Source organism: Acipenser ruthenus, chromosome 1, assembly GCF_902713425.1.
Source record: "Acipenser ruthenus chromosome 1, fAciRut3.2 maternal haplotype, whole genome shotgun sequence".
Lineage (NCBI taxonomy): Eukaryota > Metazoa > Chordata > Actinopteri > Acipenseriformes > Acipenseridae > Acipenser > Acipenser ruthenus.
Window position 1 is genome coordinate 92,468,622 of NC_081189.1, and position 20,212 is coordinate 92,488,833.

At 36.0% G+C, this 20,212-nt stretch overlaps 1 protein-coding gene across 7 annotated transcripts in view; it reads right to left on the reverse strand.

Moving 5' to 3' along the window:
• Positions 1-3,504: 3,504 nt before the first annotated feature.
• The window catches only part of nek1 (NIMA-related kinase 1), a 60,150-nt gene continuing 43,442 nt past the window's right edge, over positions 3,505-20,212 (reverse strand). For all 7 annotated transcript variants that reach the window (XM_059032197.1, XM_059032217.1, XM_059032208.1 and 4 more), the window contains 5 exons: positions 18,428-18,582; positions 14,933-15,165; positions 11,984-12,117; positions 11,330-11,462; positions 3,505-4,180 (listed from right to left, as the gene is read on the reverse strand). In XM_059032197.1, coding sequence (XP_058888180.1) covers positions 4,167-4,180; positions 11,330-11,462; positions 11,984-12,117; positions 14,933-15,165; positions 18,428-18,582 — 669 coding nt within the window. In that variant the 3' untranslated portion in view covers positions 3,505-4,166. The remainder of the gene's footprint in view (positions 4,181-11,329; positions 11,463-11,983; positions 12,118-14,932; positions 15,166-18,427; positions 18,583-20,212) is intronic.

Consider the following 20,212-nt stretch of genomic DNA (forward strand, 5'->3'; position numbering starts at 1 on the left):
TGTCATTGTTTTCATGGTCTTTGTGAAGTACGATTTTCTGAACTTGTATGGGTATGGAAATTGTATCTTAATTGCGTATTTTCAAAAAAAAAAAAAAAATACTAATGACAGTTGTTTTATTAGCCAGAGAAGAGATATGTTGAGGCTTACAAAAAAGGCCACAGCAGCCAATGAGTATCACTTAATCTTTACTGCTAATACGGTTGACTTGTACATTTTGTTTCATTCATAGCTTGCACAGAGTATCTGCTACTTACTATCACAGGAACACACCTACTGTATCCTCACACACCACACTCATAAGAACTATGTTGTCTGAAAAATTCACAGCATTTCCAATGTGAATGCAAGTAAAAACAGATTGGCATATGACTTGGCGGTCTGGTCAAAATGTACTAGCAGTCCAAATTTAGACCAGTCCGCCTATTGAGTACCCCGGTCTAAACAATAGCTTGGCATTTTGTGAGTGATTCCTGCTTTTTTGTCTCATCCTCAAGTTTTACCTGCAATTTTGAAGTTGTTCAAACTAATTTATTAAATTACAAATGGGAATTTTCATGAGAGAAAATGAGCAAATATAATGGTATGTACAGTTGCAGGCAAAAGTATTTCGGCAGTTAAAAAAAAAAAAAAAAAGAGAAAAAACACAAAGAAAGCGATTCCTATCACTTCTAATTGTTCTGTTGAAAGATATAAAATTAGGGATTCAGCTTTGTAATAAAACAACACATTATTACATAACGTGCATAAAATGAAAAAAAAAAACATGCAAAAACTAAATCACACATTGACAAAAGTATTTAGGCACCCGTACATTAGTACTTTGTGTGCCCACCCTTTGCATCCTTTACAGCTTGCAGTCTTTTTTTGTATTTTGAAACCAGTTCCTGGCATCTTTCTTGAGATATTTGCCCATTCTTCAAACACATACAGCTTTCAGTTCTGCGATCGACTTTGCTTTCCTTTTTGCAACAGCAGCCTTTATGCCAATCCACAACATCTTGATGGGATTTAAGTCTGGGGACTGAGATGGCCAATATTCCTTTTTTTTCAGAAATTCCTTCGTAGACTTCGCAGAATGCTTACGGTCATTATCCTGCTGTAATACAAACTTCCATCCAATAAGCCGTCTAGCACTGGGTAACAAATGAGAGTGCAAAATGTCTTGATATTTTGCAGCATTCATTGATCCTTCCACAATATAAAAGGTCACCAATGCCCAAAAACAGAAGCCCATACCATCACACAACCTCCACCATGTTTAACACAGGGCATGATGAACTTTTCTCTAAATTTCTTCTCCTCTCCAAACATATTGTTGCTTTCTTCGTGAAAAAAGTTATATTCGTCCGACCATAACATTTGGTTGAAGAAAGGCTTCAAGTATTCCATGGAAAACTCCAATCGCTTTCTTCCATGGAAAACTCCAATCGTTTTCTTTTGGGTATTGTTTTTAACAAAGGTTTGCATCTTGATTTTCACCCATGGACATTCATCTTGTTAAGGTATCATTGAATTGTTCATTCGTGAATTTCGTGACCATCTTTTCTCAATTCTTGTGTCAAATCTTTTGCAGTAATCCAAGGATTTTGCCAGGCTGCTTGAATGATTCTTCCAGATTTTGCAGAAATGTCTTTGTCTTCCACACCTGGAGCTAGTTGCAGTTGTTCCTGTTCTCCTGTGTTTGTCAATAATAGTCCACGCAGTGCTTCTCAGTAAACCAAGTCTATGCTATATTTCTGGTAGTTTCTCCTTTTTTGTTTAGTTGTACCACTAACCATTTTTAACCATTTTTGTTGCTTTTTTGAATCCAAATTTTCAATTTATTTTTCAACACTTGATTATGTATCTATTTATTCTACAATTATCAGGTGTTGGTTTTCAATCATGATAATTGTCAATAATTAGCAACAAAAGGGTTTCGTACAAAATATGTTGATTGCCCAAATACTTGTCAATGTATGAAATTAGTTATTGCATTTTTTCATTTTATGCATGTTATGTTATGATTTGTTTTCATTAAAGCTGAATCTCTACTTTAACATATCTTTCAATAGAACAATTAGAAATGATAGAAAGGAATTGTTTTTGTATTTAACTGCCCACATACTTTTGTCTGCAACTATGTATACTGTACTGTATGTACATACAGTGATTTACTTTTACTGTTTCTAAGTGAAATAGAACGCATTTCCTTATATCTATGTAGCTGAAGTACTGGCCGCCTTCAGCCAATTCATGTAGCTCATTTATATTTTACAGCAAGTTGTTACTGGAAGCCATCATATATTGAACCCTCTGCATTAATGTGCAAGTGCTATAATGGTATTCAGTCATTCATTGCAAATTCCTCATATGTGGCTTTTAGCTACAGAATGTAGATTAACAGCAAGTTAATTTACATATACCTAGGGCACTACAGTGCTGCAATTAACTATTTTAAAAAATAAATAAATAAATAAAACAAACATGTGCTTACTAATATAGGACTAACAAACACCTAAGAAACATAAAATTATACAGAATTGTATGAAGAGTCAGGGATTTAATTCAGCTCAACCAAACCCACCCCCAAAAAAATCTTCTATAATTTTATTTCAACTGTACCAAGATACATTTTATACAAAACATTTGTGTAATTGTGTGTTTATTTTAATAGAATGACATACATACAATTAAATGGGAATTAATATATTTGAATAGATACATTTAAATGTGACTGGTTGTGAATATCAAGGAAGATTATTAATGGTAGGTTTAGTCCCTTATTAGTTCCGCCCCACCCTTCCAGGCAAGGATCGCAAGGATCTCAAGGAGTAGAGAGCATCTGGAGTCTGGGGAGGGGTGAGTGTGTCTGGAACAGGGCTGGTAATTGCCCAGTAGATGAGGACAGAATTGACAATTCTTTTTTGGAGCTCTGGTGTCTGGGGAGGGGCGAGTGTGTCTGGAACAGAGCTGGTAATTGATGAGGACTGAATTGACAATCTTTTTTGGAGCTCTAGCTTCTCGGAGCATCTCGAGTAGGTAGCTTGTAATTGAACACGAAAAAAAAACAAAAAACAAAAAAAACCCAAAAGTGTTTATTTAACAAAAATCAAGTATTTATTGTAACTGTTATAAAGATTTGTTGATACATAATACCATTAAAGTATAATATACCCCTCTCTTTCTTATATATATATATATATATATATATATATATATATATATATATATATATATATAATTCAATTTTTTGTTTTGTTTTAATACAACATTAAGTACTCGGACCAGGCTGCAGTCAACTCTAGCACCCCACTGAAGTTCCCCTTCACACATAATATTGACAGAAGAATAAGAGTTGTTAAAAAGTGTCAAAAACATGGAATTCAAAAGTCTTTACTCAGAAAGGCTGTAAAGTTTGAACACTTTTGAAAAGTGTACAGCCTGAAGCATTTGGAACAGAGTAAAGCAGTTCTGTACATTTGGAATCGATACCTGAAACTGTGAAAAGTGTGAACTGCAGTTAAGTTTGGAAGATAGGGAGTGGTTTTAAAAGTACCTAAAACTGAGCAACAAGAATATCCTGTACAACAGGTAACTCCTCCTTTACGAGTCAATATTTAGTACACATTGGTTATCTAATTATTAATAAATATTATGGCTAACATGCCTGTATTAGTACCCATCCATAATTACACTTTGGTTAGATATTACTTTGTAAATGTATATTGCAACTAAGGTTATAATAAGGGTCTGCACCTTAGCAAAAGTGAAAACAACAAAAAACAAAAAAAATAAGGGGGCCTTTTTAATGATCTTAACAGTGGCAGATATTAATATAACTGTCATTAAATTCATAAACTGTATATTACAGCAGAATATTTCAAATGTATTTACTGATGCTATTAAAAAGTGGATGAAATGGTTCATATAAAGCCAAAAGGCAGCAGTATTTCGATCCGCCACTGTTTGTATACTTAAAATAGACCCCAAGTTTAAAACACAACATTATTCTGAACTGCGACCTTTAAATTTCACCATGCAACAAGCACACGTCTGTGCCACCAAAAAGTGCTTCTGAATCTAAAGCCTTCATAAGAATCTTCTTACGTAAGAGGAGTTCTGGGTAAACATCCACTGCTTGCAGATAGTACAAAGGTGTCTGGGACTGTGAAGAACTGCTTCTATTCATCATTGTCTGTTGGGGGGTGGGGGAACCAAAACAGAAAAAGCAGATTAGAAAAAATAGCAAGCCATTTTTTAATCTCCCAGTGGAAAACATGTGGAACCTACTTCAAAACATACATTATTTACTGATCAGCAGCTAGGTTTGGTCTTGAAACATGACATCTCCGAAATGCTTGACATCATAAAACTGAAGCTGGTGGCATGGACAACGATACTTTTACACGACCCTTTTAAATTGACTCGGCTTGGTTTGGGAACATTTAATAATTCCAAGAGATTCAACCCTTTATCATCAGAATGGTAATTTGTGTGTGCATGATAGTATACGCACACACACAGTACAATGTTTCATGTGATACAACACAGTATTTAAGGATGAAAACAAATACTTCTCAGAGAAAGTCTTCATCAAATTAGTAAGCTATTTACAGAGCTTGCACTTTACATGGTCTACTTACTTTAATCCTATCTGTAGTCATTACCAGCCAATCCTTTCATTGCTAATTGGACAACACATTTCACTCGCTTAAGAGTGGATTTTGAGTAAATGTACTTACTTTTAATCATTTTTAAAGCACGCACACACACACACACACACATCAAATTACGAAACCGAAGGTCGAGTAATTTATAAAACTATCACAGAAACCCAAGATGGAATTGTTTTCCTGTAACTCACTGAAGAGGGCCATCTATTATTTTTTATAATACATGGATACCCTTGTGATGCTAATATTAAAGACGAGGTTCAGCACTAGTTTTTTTTATTTTTTTTAAACGTAGTGTTTAAGTGTTGTACAGACGTTTTATGTTGTTATCCGTTTCTCCAGTTTCTTTGAGATACGAATGTACCAGCTTTTCTTTTTATTATTATTATTAATATTATTATTAATATTATTATTATATTCTCATTTTGTTGATCATTAATGAACATTTATATACTGTGGGTGTTGTCGAGTGATTGGAAGTGATGGTCTCGAGGAGTTTAATGGGTCAAAGTTCAAGTATATTTTCCTCTAGAGGAAGTAACACTTTGACGCCACTACTGTGGTATTATGCCTTTTTTTTATTTATTTATTTATTTAGAATGGCTCAGGATGCAAATATAGCCTTCATCCATGTATTACACACATTTTTTTTATTATTTATTTATTTTATATATATATATATATATATATATATATATATATATATATATATATATATATATATATATATATATATATATATATATATATATATATATATATATATATATATATATGGGGCAGCAGTGTGGAATAGTGGTTAGGGCTCTGGACTCTTGACCAGGGGGTCATGGGTTCAAATTCCGGTGGGGACACTGCTGCTGTACCCTTGAGCAAGGTACTTTACCTAGATTGCTCCAGTAAAAACCCAACTGTATAAATGGGTAATTGTATGTAAAAATAATGTGATATCTTGTAATAATTGTAAGTCGTCCTGGGTAAGGGTGTCAGCTAAGAAATGAAAAATAATAATAATAATAATAATAATAATAATAATAAAAAATATATACAGTACTGTGCAAAAGTTTTAGGCAGGTGTGAAAAAATGCTGTAAAGTAAGAATGCTTTCAAAAATAGACATGTTAATAGATTATATTTATCAATTAACTAAATGCAAAGTGAGTGAACAGAAGAAAAATCTAAATCAAATCCATATTTGGTGTGACCACCCTTTGCCTTCAAAACAGCATCAATTCTTCTAGGTACACTTGCACAAAGTCAGGGATTTTGTAGGCATATAGTCAGGTGTATGATTAAACAATTATACCAAACAGGTGCTAATGATCATCAATTCAATATGTAGGTTGAAACACAATCATTAACTGAAACAGAAACAGCTGTGTAGGAGGAATAAAACTGGGTGAGGAACAGCCAAACTCAGCTAACAAGGTGAGGTTGCTGAAGACAGTTTACTGTCAAAAGTCATACACCATGGCAAGACTGAGCACAGCAACAAGACACAAGGTAGTTATACTGCATCAGCAAGGTCTCTCCCAGGCAGAAATGTCAAGGCAGACAGGGGTTTCCAGATGTGCTGTCCAAGCTCTTTTGAAGAAGCCCAAAGAAACGGGCAACGTTGAGGACCGTAGACGCAGTCCTCAACGCTGGACATCTTCCAATTCCCTTCGCAATCTAAAGATGTCCAGCAGTGCCATCGGCTCAAAATTGGCAGAAAACAGTGGGACCCTGGTACACCCATCTACTGTCCGGAGAAGTCTGGTCAGAAGTGGCCTTTATGGAAGACTTGCGGACAAAAAGCCATACCTCCGACGTGGAAACAAGGCCAAGCAACTCAACCATGCACGAAAACACAGGAACTGGGGTGCAGAAAAATGGCAGCAGGTGCTCTGGACTGATGAGTCAAAATTTGAAATATTTGGTTGTAGCAGAAGGCAGTTTGTTCGCCTAAGGTTGGAGAGCGGTACACGAATGAGTGTCTGCAGGCAACAGTGAAGCATGGTGGAGGTTCCTTGCAAGTTTGGGGCTGCATTTCTGCAAATGGAGTTGGGGATTTGGTCAGAATTAATGGTCTCCTCAATGCTGAGAAGTACAGGCAGATACTTATCCATCATGCAATACCATCAGGGAGGCATCTGATTGGCCCCAAATTTATTCTGCAGCATGACAACGACCCCAAACATACAGCGGAAGTCATTAAGAACTATCTTCAGCATAAAGAAGAACAAGGAGTCCTGGAAGTGATGGTATGGCCTTGATCTCAACATCATCGAGTCTGTCTGGGATTACATGAAGAGAGAGAAGCAACTGAGGCTGCATACATCCACAGAAGAACTGTGGTTAGTTCTCCAAGATGTTTGGGCCAACCTACCTGCCGAATTCCTTCAAAAACTGTGTGCAAGTGTACCTAGAAGAATTGATGCTGTTTTGAAGGCAAAGGGTGGTCACACCAAATATTGATTTGATGTAGATTTTTCTTCTGTTCACTCACTTTGCATTTTGTTAATTGATAAATATAAACTATTAACATGTCTATTTTTGAAGGCATTCTTACTTAATAGCATTTTTTCACACCTGCCTAAAACTTTTGCACAGTACTGTGTGTATATATATATATATATATATATATATATATATATATATATATATATATATATATATATACACACATACACACATACACTACAGTGCCTTGCAAAAGTATTCAGACCCCTGACCAATTCTCTCATATTACTGAATTACAAATGGTACATTGAAATTTCGTTCTGTTTGATATTTTATTTGAAAACAGTGAAACTCAAAATCAATTATTGTAAGGTGACATTGGTTTTATGTTGGGAAATATTTTTAAGAAAAATAAAAAACTGAAATATCTTGCTTGCATAAGTATTCAACCCCTGTGCTGTGGAAGCTCCCAGTTTACACCGATGAAAGAAATTGCCCTAACGAGGACACAATTACCTTACCATTGGCCTCCACCTGTGAACCATTAAAGTTGCGGTCACATTTTCTGGATAAAAACCCCACTATTGAAGGATCATAGGTCAGGCTGTGAATCTGAAGGAAAATGAAGACCAAAGAGCATTCTATAGAAGTTAGAGATAAAGTAATACAAATGCATAGATTAGGGAAAGGGTACAAAATAATATCCAAGTGTTTGGATATCCCAGTGAGCACAGATGGATCAATAATCAGGAAGTGGAAGCTGCATCACACCACCCAGGCACTGCCAAGAAAAGGCCGTCCCTCAAAACTCAGCGCTCAAACAAGAAGGAGATTTGTGAGAGAAGCCACAGAGAGGCCAACAATCACTTTGAAGGAGCTACAGTTCGGTGGCTGGGAGTGGAGTAATGGTGCACCAGTCAACCATATCAAGAGCTCTGCATAACACTGGCCTGTATGGGAGGGTGGCAAGAAAGAAGCCGTTACTCAAAAAGTACCATCTGAAAGCACGTCTGGAGTTTGCCAGAAAGCATGAGAGTGACCCGGTTGCGATTGTGGGAAAAGGTTTTGTGGTCAGATGAGACCAAGATAGAGCTTTTTGGCCAAAACCCAAAGCGCTATGTGTGGCGCAAACCTAACACTGCCCATGCCTCAAGACACACCATCCATACAATGAAGTATGGTGGTGGCAGCATCATGCTGTGGGGATGCTTCTCATCAGCAAGGACTGGGCATCTTATTAAAATTGAAGGAAGAATGGGTGGAGCAAAATACAGGGAAATACTGCAAGAGAACCTGCTTCAGTCCACTAAAAAACTGAAGCTTGGGAGGAAATTCACCTTTCAGCAGGACAATGGTCCCAAGCACAAGGCCAAAGCAACATTGGAGTGGCTCAAGAACAAAAAGGTGAATGTCCTACAGTGGCCCAGTCAAAGTCCTGATCTCGATCCCATTGAGAATCTGTGGCACTATTTGAAAATTGCGGTCCACAGGTGTCGTGCAACCAACCTGAACAACCTGGAGCAAATCTGCCAAGAAGAATGGGCCAAAATCACTCCGACACTGTGTGCAAAGCTGGTACATACCTACCCCAAAAGACTTAAAGCTGTTATTGCAGCAAAAGGTGGCTCTACCAAATAGTGTGTGGGGGTTGAATACTTATGCAAGCAAGATATTTCAGTTTTTTATTTTTCTTAAAAATATTTCACAACATAAAACCAATGTCACTTTACAATAACTGATTTTGAGTTTCAGTGTTTTAAAATAAAATATCAAACAGAACGAAATTTCAATGTACCATTTGTAATTCAGTAATATGAGAAAATTGGTTAGGGGTCTGAATACTTTTGCAAGACACTGTATATATATATTTATATATGGGCAGCTGGCTCTTTGAGCTAATATATATATATATATATATATATATATATATATATATATATATATATATATATATATATTTAGAATGCATTCATTTTATAGAAAGTGTCTTTTTGATAACCAACGGTGTGGTGTTCTCTCTGCCTCGCTTCGCCCACGCTACTTCACTACTCCGCTCGCTCCACTGGCTCCCGATCACCGCTCGCATCCAGTTCAAGACTCTTGTACTAGCCTACAGCTGCCTTGACCAGACTGCACCCAGCTACCTCCAGACCCTCATCTCTCCCTACACCCCCACTCGACCTCTCCGCTCCGCCTGCACTAGAAGACTGGCTCTACCTCCGCTACGCTCCCCTGCCTCCAGAGCCTGCTCCTTCTCCACCCTTGCTCCGCAGTGGTGGAATGACCTTCCTACAGATGTCAGGACTGCCCAGTCCCTGACCACATTCCGGCGCCTCCTTAAGACTCACCTCTTCAAACAGCACCTGTAGAACTCCTCTGTTTGTATCCTGGGACACTATCACCCTTCATTTAAATGTGCTTTATTTTGCTCTTATCTGCCCCCTATTTTACTGCATTTAATCCTGTACTTCAGAATACTGTAATCTGCCAAGTGTTTAACCTGTAGTATTTTGTACTCAATCATACCCTGATGTAACTATCACTATTATCTGCTGTATTATTGAATTGTGGTTTGTCACACTTGAACAAAAGTTATTGTATTTCTTGCTCTTATTGTATTACTTGTATTGTAACACTTGAAATGTATTTGCTTACGATTGTAAGTCGCCCTGGATAAGGGCGTCTGCTAAGAAAGAAATAAATAAAAATAAAAAAATAAAATGTATTTCAATTACATGATCGATCATTCTGGACACAGTGCTGGGATATAAACCCATGACCTTTTGATTTCATGTTTATCAAGAGGCAAAAATGTACATGTTTGTATTCATACCAAATATTCAAAAGTTGTACCCTCAATGAAATACTACATTTACTGTAATTAAACTGTAATTAAACAATTAAACAACAGATTTAGCCAATAAACAGGCTGTTCACCAATTCCATTGAAAGTTGTTCTACATTACTACCTTTTTTTGTTTTTTCTTGAATTGTTAATACCACGCGTTTACATTTACTTGCCGGCGTGTTTGCACTCACAACGGCAGAGTCACAGACCTAATAAATTGAACCCGCGAATGCGTAAAAGAATGCGTACTGTATAGTACACCTGTAATTTTCTTCCTTTTTTTCCCCCCCAAGCATGGTTAACCCGTCCACAGATAATTGAGAGCTGACTATTTAAAAATCAACCATTTGCATGGATTAGCAATAAAAATGAATATTTAAGTTTCCATTTAAAAAAAAATAAATAAAGGGAGGAGTACAGGGGAGGGGAGAATCCTAGATTTCTAAATGCGCTGAAAAACAGGGGTTTTCCCATGTGTTTGAGGAACAGGTGTAAGGACCCTAACCTGGGCTTTCAATATTAGCAGCAGGTATCATTCCTGTGTTCGAGGGGGTGTGGATTTACAAAACAGGAAAACACCATTTAAAAATAGATTATAACAATACAGTGAAACCTTAAATCATCACTTGCGTTTAAAACAATATAGAAAACTAAAAACATTCTGGGTTAAATGCTAGTGACTACTTAAAATCTGTGTAAATTGCAGATATAGTATAACTGTAAATCACATAACAGTTATTTTTTTTTTTTTTTTTTGTAAACTCCCATTGTATAGGCCACAATTAATTCTGGCTGCAGCATAATTAAAAAGACTAGAAACCAGAACCAGGGCTGGTGCATTAGTTATTTTTATAATTCAGCAGCAGCATGCTTGTTATTTAGTGACGCGTACCCTAATGAACCCATCAACACAGTAATAAAATAGTTACTCTACTGGCACGTACATTTTGTTAACATTAACAGTGCTGCAATGAGATACTGAATCACAAGTAGATGTCTAATTGTTTTATTGAGTACTGGCCATTACAAAGGTCGCTGTGCACTTCAATATATGGCTTTTTTAAATGACTCACCACATGCACTGTTGGACCAGAATGTATTATTGTAAAGGTTTTCAAACAATGAATGATTAAAACCAAGTGTCCTAGATCAAAATATAAGCCTTTTCGAACTACAGTTACGTTATTATAAAAAGGCTGGTGCGGCTGCCACCGTAATTACTATATGCCAGCACATTTGACATGTATAAAAAAAAAAAAAAAAACACAACACACCACACACACCTTTATAAAAATTGTGCTATACATACATTCAGATTTCTATGAAAACTATTGCTCTGGCACAAATTGTTATATATTTTTTATTTCCATTCCAGACTTACCCTCCTGATATGCTCCATCAGCCATAACTAGATGAAGGATCTTGGGGTACAAGTTCTGATGTTCACTTCCCAGAATGTTCTGCACAATGTTGGAACCAATATCAATATTTTCATCTTCATCTTCATGTATAGCCTTACATACACACACACAAAAAATACAAGAGTTGATTTTAATGCAATGTTGACTGCAATGGACATGATTTAAGTGGGTCACCAATTATTTATTTAGCCTAAACTATTTACAAGAGTGGTTTAGAAAGATATCACAGAAGCTTTCAAAGTTAATAATGTTATGAAATGTTTAAAGACAGAAATGTTTTGAAAGTAATGCTCTGTTTTTATATTTTCAGGCCATTATAATATTGTAAGTAAATGCAACCTTTATTGAGTGGACGCCTCAGTATGGGGCTCCAGTATAAGAAACAGCTGTATAGCAATTTGGAGCCTCTTTATAACACACCCATTATAGTGCAACGCATAAAAAAAGAGGCATAGCTGTATTCGACAATACAGACCCCAATACTGCAATCTAGGCTAGCTATCTAGAGCCTATGTTTTGTCTGTGCAATACCACAAACTTCAAAGTCTAATTCCAAATCCATTGTATTCATAGACAGACACTTAGTTAGACATGAGGGTGTTGTAATAGCATACCTTTATTTTATTATAAGCCTCTATGAAGTTCTCAAAACCTATCTCCTGCTCCAAATTGAGTCTGAGCTCTTCCAATCGACTGAAAATACTTTCTTGATCATCAGCATCGCTTGCAGCATCTTCATCAGTGTTATCTATATAAAATAAAAGTCATGATGTGCAATACATTTGCAAAGAGTAGTTACTTTTCAATTGGTTTCATTATAAATATTAGAGGCTAAAATTTAATTGTTCAATTTAAAACATGCTCTCCCAAATCAAAAGGCAGGATATTCGTTGATTAAAATGGTTCTAGGTTAGCTGGGGTTAAAAAAGACCATTTTATTTATTTATTATTTTACTAAACCTAAAAAGTATGGCTACTATACGTATGCACGTTAATGTCTTTGACTTGTTTGAAAGATTGAGCTTCAATATCCCAGTACTAGGCATCACCTGGGTCTAGAAGTTTACAAATTAAAAAAACGGACTTATCTAGACCAGGGGTTTTCAACCTTTTTTTTTTTTTTTTTTTTAAACTGTACCCCTTCTGTTGGGAGGTTTTTTCTAAAGTACCCTTTACAATTTCTGCCCACCGAATGGTACCACAGTCACAATAAAAGGAAGAATAGAAAGGATTAAGACATTTATTATCCCCCCCCCGCCACCCGTGTATTTAATACAGTCCAACTTCACTATAACGAACCCTTCTTATAAGGAACCCCCTTTAACGATCCAAGCAGCGAGAACCATTTTTTTCAATGAAAATTAGCCCTATTAGAACAATATCACTATTGCAAAATCTACCCAGATAAAACGATCGGTAGTGACTGACACTGAACTTTCTCCAGTGTGAATGCGTTTTTCTATCAAAGACCTTGGTAGGCCAATTCAAAAGATAAGGCTGATTCATACATAACCTATTGTAGTGCGAATCATGTGCAATGTATGCAACAATTGCCATCTTCACACAAACTGCAACCATGGCAACAGGTGTGAGGAGGTAAACACAGCCAGGCAAAGTGTGTGATGATGGAGAGTAAGACAAGATCGTCTGTCTCTGAAAACAAAACTTCAAAAATGAATCAATGACCTAGACCATAAAAGAAAATTGCAAGCCACAATCTGCAAAGAACTGGGCTTGGCAAAGAGCACTGTTGCACCGTGTGGGCTAACAGAGAAAAAAAAAAATCAAGTCTGCTATCGTTGAAGATGAAATGCTGACCCAGAGAAAACAAATTCGTACTGTAACTCATGAAGATCTTGATGAAGCAGTTTAAAATCAATTGTTTAAAAAAGCCAGGGATCAAAAAAAACATTCCAGTATCAGGCGATATGTTCCGCACAAATAATGTATCACAGATAACAGCCATCATCTACCCTAAAAAGCCTCAAGATCTAGGATATAAACCAACTAAGGAAATGCTGAATTGAAAATACTGAATAAAATATAAGGTTTAAAGCCTCCTCGAGGGGCTCCAGAGTAGCGCATCCAGTAAAAGCACTCGCACAGAGTGCAGGATGCACCCTATAGTCTAGACGTCGTCGGTTTGAGTCCAAGCTATTCCTTTGCCGACCGAGGACAGGAGCTCGCAGGGGGCGGTGCACAATTGGCCAGGCGGCGCCCGGGGGGAGGGAGGGTTAGGTCGGCCACCGCGCACCAGCGACCCCTGTAGTCTGGCCGGGCGTCGCCTGCGGGCTTGCCTGTAAGCTGCCCGGAGCAGGGTTGTCCTCCAATGCTGTAGCTCTGGAGGTGGCTGCATGGTGAGTCTGCAGTGTGAAAAGAAGCGGTCGGCTGACAGCACACGCTTCGGAGGACAGCATGTGTTTGTCTTCACCGCTCCCGAGTCAGAGCAGGGGTGGTAGAGGTGAGCCAAGCTTAACTAATAAATTGGATATTTTAAATTGGGAGAAAATAATAAAAAAATAATTGCTGACTATTAAATAAAAAAAATTAATAAAAAAAACACAACAACTCTGCATTACTGAGAAAACTAAGTTGCATTACACCATTACGCACAAAATTAAAAAGAAAATGTTCTCGATTACTCTTAATATTGCATTCTGTATAAGATTAGGTCAGTTTCATAAACTTTCCTTGAAAAAATAAATACATTGAAATAAGTAAAATCAAAGCCTGAGATCGTAGCTTTGGAGCCTTAACCACCCAGCTGCTTATCCCGCGATTTCCACGTGGAGCGCAAACGAGTCCAAATTTGTCACTCCCGTGAGAATAGTGTGCAGGGGCTTCTCTGTACATTTGCAAAGTTTATCACGTCTTTCAGGCATGCCAGACTAAATGAATAGGCATTATATACACTACTATAGTCTGCAGTTTTGTTTTACACTGGCAAATGTGCTTGACAGACCAGCTCATCCATAGATAGTAAAAAGATGGACGCCTGCATCCACAGAGAATGAGATAAGGGCATTTATTTCTTTGTTGGTATCACAGGGGATGTAAGGCCTTGTCAGGTTTGGTACTGATCAAAACGACCTATTTATTTATTTATTGCACTTTACAGATAATACATATGACAGTAATATACACCCGTACCTGAAACTGTGGAAGATACAGTATATGACGTGATTGAAAATTTGCGACGTATGTGCTAAAGAAAAACGTTAGCAATGTTAATTTCGAAGGGCATCTGCTTTTAAATCTATCACACACTAAATGTGATATGATAATTGCACAATGACTTTTTGCCGCACTGTTATAATGCTGCAATTGTAAAAAAAAAAAAGTTAATTATATAATGCTGCCATTGGGGAAAAAAAGTTATGTTGTGTAGTTATAATGCTACAATTGTAAACACATTGTTATTTAAGTTCTATTGAAATATTTCCATTTTTCATATATATTTTAAACATGGAAATTGCCAAAATAAATGGGCAGCTGGGTGGTTAAAGAAGCAAATAACTATGTAATTCACTGGCAGTTTTGGGTGATCTGATCTGAACTCATACCCGACTGCCATTCTTCATTCAGTTCACTCTCAGTGCTAGGGTGGTTCTTGTCCTCTTCCTCCTCCTCCAGTCCGTTGGTGATGGGTTCTCCCCTGTCCACTGCGTCCTCCGGGGGGCTGGGGTTGAAGCCTGCCTCCTCTTCCTCACTGTACTCCTCACTGGGCTGCTCCCTTAACAGCCTCTCCATGGAGGCCTGCAGCTCTTGTAAATCCTCATCAGTATCTTCAAACATACTGCAAAAAAAGTACAACAAATTACACTTCTATACCCCCACACCCCTGAACACCCATTGAATGCTTACATTGTAATGACTTCTGTTCTGGCAATAGCCTACACAAGAACATCTAGTTTAAAAGTAACATGAAAACGGAAAGATCGGTGACTGCATTCACTACTAAATGATGAGCTCATTCAGATTTCATTGGTAACAACAACAGAAATCAATCAATTTAAAAAGCAGTTTGTCACACACCTCATTCATGTATTTAACAGAAAAGCCATGCCAAACTCAGAGTTTATAAAACAGATCCCCACTTCATCTGAATTATATTCCAGATAAATCAATTCTCACAAAAAGATGCTGAGGATTAACAACCTTGTAATACTATCAAAACACTGGATGTGTGGGGGAAGACTAAATACTAAGGGCCAAGATCGTGTAAACAGTATTGACTTACTGGGCCACCATACTTTTTCGTACAGGTTGGAAACATAACATTGGATAGTGGAGGGACTGAATTTCACTCCCTGACAGTGACAAAAAAAACTGACACAGGCATTTAAAGGTGTAGAAAGTTTACAGCAGGCACGCAGAAAGAAAACAGAGGAACTTGTTTAGGAGATAAGGCACAGAAAAACACTGTAAATCCAATGCATTTGACTTGAATAAAATTAGAACGTTTATTCCGTCTCGTGTTTTAATTTATAAATAAAGAAACAAGTGTATATAAGCAGATAATGTTTCATTAACTTTTATTTATTTATTTTATTATATTATATATATATATATATATATATATATATATATATATATATATATATATATATATATATATATATATATATATCAGTTAAGGGTTTTCTTTTTCCATTAGTGATAATGGAATGAAGAACCAATTTATAAATATTTATTTTGAGAAAAAAAAAGTGAGTAATGTCCATTATTGCTTATAAAGTTCCTGAGAACAACTCTTATTATGGCATTGCAATTTTACTATGTTTGCTTATAATAGTTAATGTTTTGTACTTAATTTAGTACTATTTATTCTTGCTGTTTGTAAAATACTGATTTGATAATAGGATATTCTTTGCATACAGTTGTAGTCAAAAGTTTACATATCCCCAATGGAAATTTATAATTTCTAGAAATTTGTCAAAGAATTTTAGGAAAAATCTTTTGTAGCAAAAGTTTTGCTTTTGTGGACGAGAAAAAAAAGATTACAATAAATAGATGTCTACAATTATTTCTATCAGCAATTTTTTTGCAAAACACAAAACATGCTAATTCAAAAGTATTTATACCCTTTGATGCTATGATAGTTTTGTCTACAAGGTGCTAGAAATTTCAATATGATAATGCGGAACCTAATTCTAGAAAATGCTGGATTGTAAGTGAACATTCTTAGAGTGTATAAAAGGGTTAGGCACAGGATGATTGCTGTCATTACCAATAAGTCAATATGGGAAAGTAAAGAGCTATCTGAAGACCTTTGGCAGAAAATTGTTGTCATAAAGCTGGAGAAGGATACAAGAAGATTTCCAAGCATTTGAGTATCCCAATTTAAAACTATTGTTTCTACTACCAAGAAGTACAAGACTCATGGTACTGTCACAATGCTCCCTTGGTCTGGAAGAAAGAAGGTTCTTTCACTAAGAACAAGTAGAAGAATTGTGAGGGGTTAATAACAATTAAAGATTGACTGTCAAATATATTCAAAGTGAACTGGCTGCAAGTTGGACTGGGGTTTCCATTTCATCCATAGGTCGAGTATTGCATGGTGAAGGTCTTAATGGTTGCAGGTCAAGGAAAAAGACTCTTAGGAAAAGGTCAAAAGCTATTTGGTCACGTCGATACGTTTGGAGAAAGTCTGATGAGGCATACAGAGGAAAGAACACCATACCTACTGTCAAGCATGGAGGTGGTAATATTCTACAGGTCTGTTTTTCCTCCAATGCCACGAAACGTAGTTCCAATACATGTTAAAATGGATTCCATAGCATACCAAAAGATATTGGCCAATCATCTGAAACCCTCCGCAACCCTCCGCTACAAAACGTGGTTTAAAGTGCAAATGGACGTTCCAACATGACAACGATCCAAAGCACACAAAAAAATATATAGTTCAGAATGGCTGAAGAATAAAATCTAGGTTCTGGAATGGCCTAGTCAAAGTCCCGATCTAAATCTGATTGAGAATCTTCAGTAGGAGTTGAAGAAAGCTGTGCACAAGAGAAGTCCTTGGAATTTGAATGAACTGGAACAATTTTGCATTGAAGAATAGTCATAAATCATTGAAGAATCATGCCAAAAGCTCATTGACAAATAACCTAATTGTTTAAAAAGGTTATTATTGCTAAAGGTGCCTCAACTACCTATTAATTTCATTTTCCTTGTCAGGTTATGAATATTTTTTAATTAGCATTTTTGGAGTTTTGCAAAAAACTTGCTTAAATAAATAACTGTAGACATCTACTTCTTGTAACTTTTTTTCCTCATCCACAAAAACAAAACTGTTGCTAGAAAAGATTTTTCCAATAATTCTTTGTTTGAGAAATTTCTAGAAATGATACATTTCCATTGTGGTATGTAAACGTTTGACTACAACTGTATATTAACTGTTTATGTACAAAAATTTATATGCACACAATACACGTTTCCACTTTACAGAATTTAATTTCAAGATGGCAAGACGATTAGATAAATCATTATTGGCAGAAATACTGGCGTCTGATTCTGGTGAATCAATTTTCTTACAGATTAATTTATATGATACAGGTGTTCTCAGTATTATTTATTTTTAAACTAAATTTTTGGTTATAAACCATGTATTGCATTTTAACAAAAAGGCGCTAAATTCACAAAACCACTCAGGTGAAAGAACATCTTGTAATTTGCCCAAAACATCAACTTTTCAACAAAAAACTTTCAGGAAGTTTGTATACATCATCTCTTTGAACACCAAGCGGAATACATCAATTAAATACTAAGTATAGTGTTTGGGGGGGTGGGGGGTGGGGGAATAAAAAAATAAAATAAGTTAATGGTTTCTGAAGTACATTATGAAAAAAAAGCGACTGTAAAAAATAGATTTTTAGTGAATTTATAGGAAGAGTTCAATATAGCCAAAAAAAAAAAAACCCTGATCCTGGTGGAGCATCTCACTGAAGAACGCTTGGTCCCTAAGGGTTATAAAAAAAATAAAATTAAAAGTCCTTAGTATTGGGTTAACATTTTCTTTTAACCATTCACTTCATAAATGATGCATGCAGGCTTACGTGTCTTCAGAATCGGAATGCCCTTCAGCTTTAACTGGTTCATCTTCTAGATCATCTATTTCAAGATTGTCCTCCGGTGCATCAGCTGTGTTTGGATCATCAACGCATGTTCTAAACAGTTTGCTAAGATCTGGGAGGGAGCATGTTCTCAGCATCTTTTAAAATAAATAAATAAAAATATACAACATATAAATACATATTTAATAGACCATTTTAATTTAGAAGCAAATGCTTTATATATATATATATATATATATATATATATATATATATATATTATATATTATATATATATATATATATATATATATAAACACACAAAAAACACATAACTGTTCCAAACAAATACTGAATTACAAATTGTGACTAGTGATTAAATGGCAAGCAACAAAAGCACTTCCATGTTACTCAAACTATAAAAAAAAGGTAATCATTGTCTAGCTCACTATTCTAGGACAATCCATTTATACTGTTATAAAACATTACTTTTACATGACGCATCAGGGATGTGGAAGAATCAGATTAGCCACAGTTGAGTTTTTTTTCAGAATACACTTTCAAAAACATTACTTTTCATTTTTAACCACATAATAGTTATTGATAATTTTTGTAATATTATTTTTCAAACCCCGTACCCCTTTCCAAATAATCTAGTCTATTTTCTAATTACTAGATCAAGTACTGTAAATGCAAAACTGCTGTTTAAAACGAACAAAATAAAATACAACTAGTTAACCACAGTGCAAATGCACCTGAAAATGCTATGTAAAATTATTTCAAAATCCAGAGTCTAAAAACAGGTTATGCTTCTGAAAAACAAAAGAAAGATTCCAATTTAAAACAAAACAAAAAGCAATTCAACAAAAGACATGCATTTCTTCCAACAAATGCAGAAGTGTAGAGAAAACAGACAGTTACAAACATTACTTTTTTTTTTTTCTTTTTGTTGAACACTTGAGCTGAGACCATGTAAAATGCTATGTGGGTCTTGTGCAGTATCGAATCCAGCCAGAATAAGCACATTGTTTTGAAGCGAGTATTTCCAAAAGCTGATTTGTTGAAAGTAGAAAGGGGATATTTATATCAGGCAGTCAAAAATGACTTTTAGCAAAATGCTTACATAATTAAAGTGTTTAGTGCAGTAGTCTGAGTTAAATCAGCTGAAAGACAATTAAAAGCTTGTTGATGGGCACTCACTGTATGGTATGAACCCAGTCAATAGGTTTGGAGTAGGGAATCCGCTTGTGGACACTTTTCCCAATCTCAGGATTTATGGATTCCTTTTTTTTTATTTTAATGCCGCGATTCCATTTTTGTAGCAATAGTTGTTCTAGCGACTGACCTGCTTGGATTGTGTTTTGCGGTTTGCAGTCAGAAGGAAGAAACTGGCAATTTTGGCAAGTACAATTGAATGCTTGTTGCTGATGTAACTACATTAGCTGGTTGAAGGAATTAATTTTCTAAAGTGTTCAGAGCTGTGGTTGATTGAAATGAATTTAGATAGCGTGTAAACTGGACCAGTTCTAGACCTGCAAGACAGTATAAATTGGCAAACAGTGTCTCAGAATGCCAGCCGTCAAAGGGCCACACGTCCAAGCGCAGTCTGAGCTGTGGCAGTCCGAGAGAGGACAGGTAGAGCAAGGACCTTTTCCAGATCTCTCCGTGGCTACTAGAGGCCTCATTCCATCTCTTAACATTAGCTGTATTTAAGTAACATTATAAAAGTGGTGTTGTTTTACTTGGGTACTAGTTTGCGATTAGTACCAGGTGAGTGTGGTTAAATGG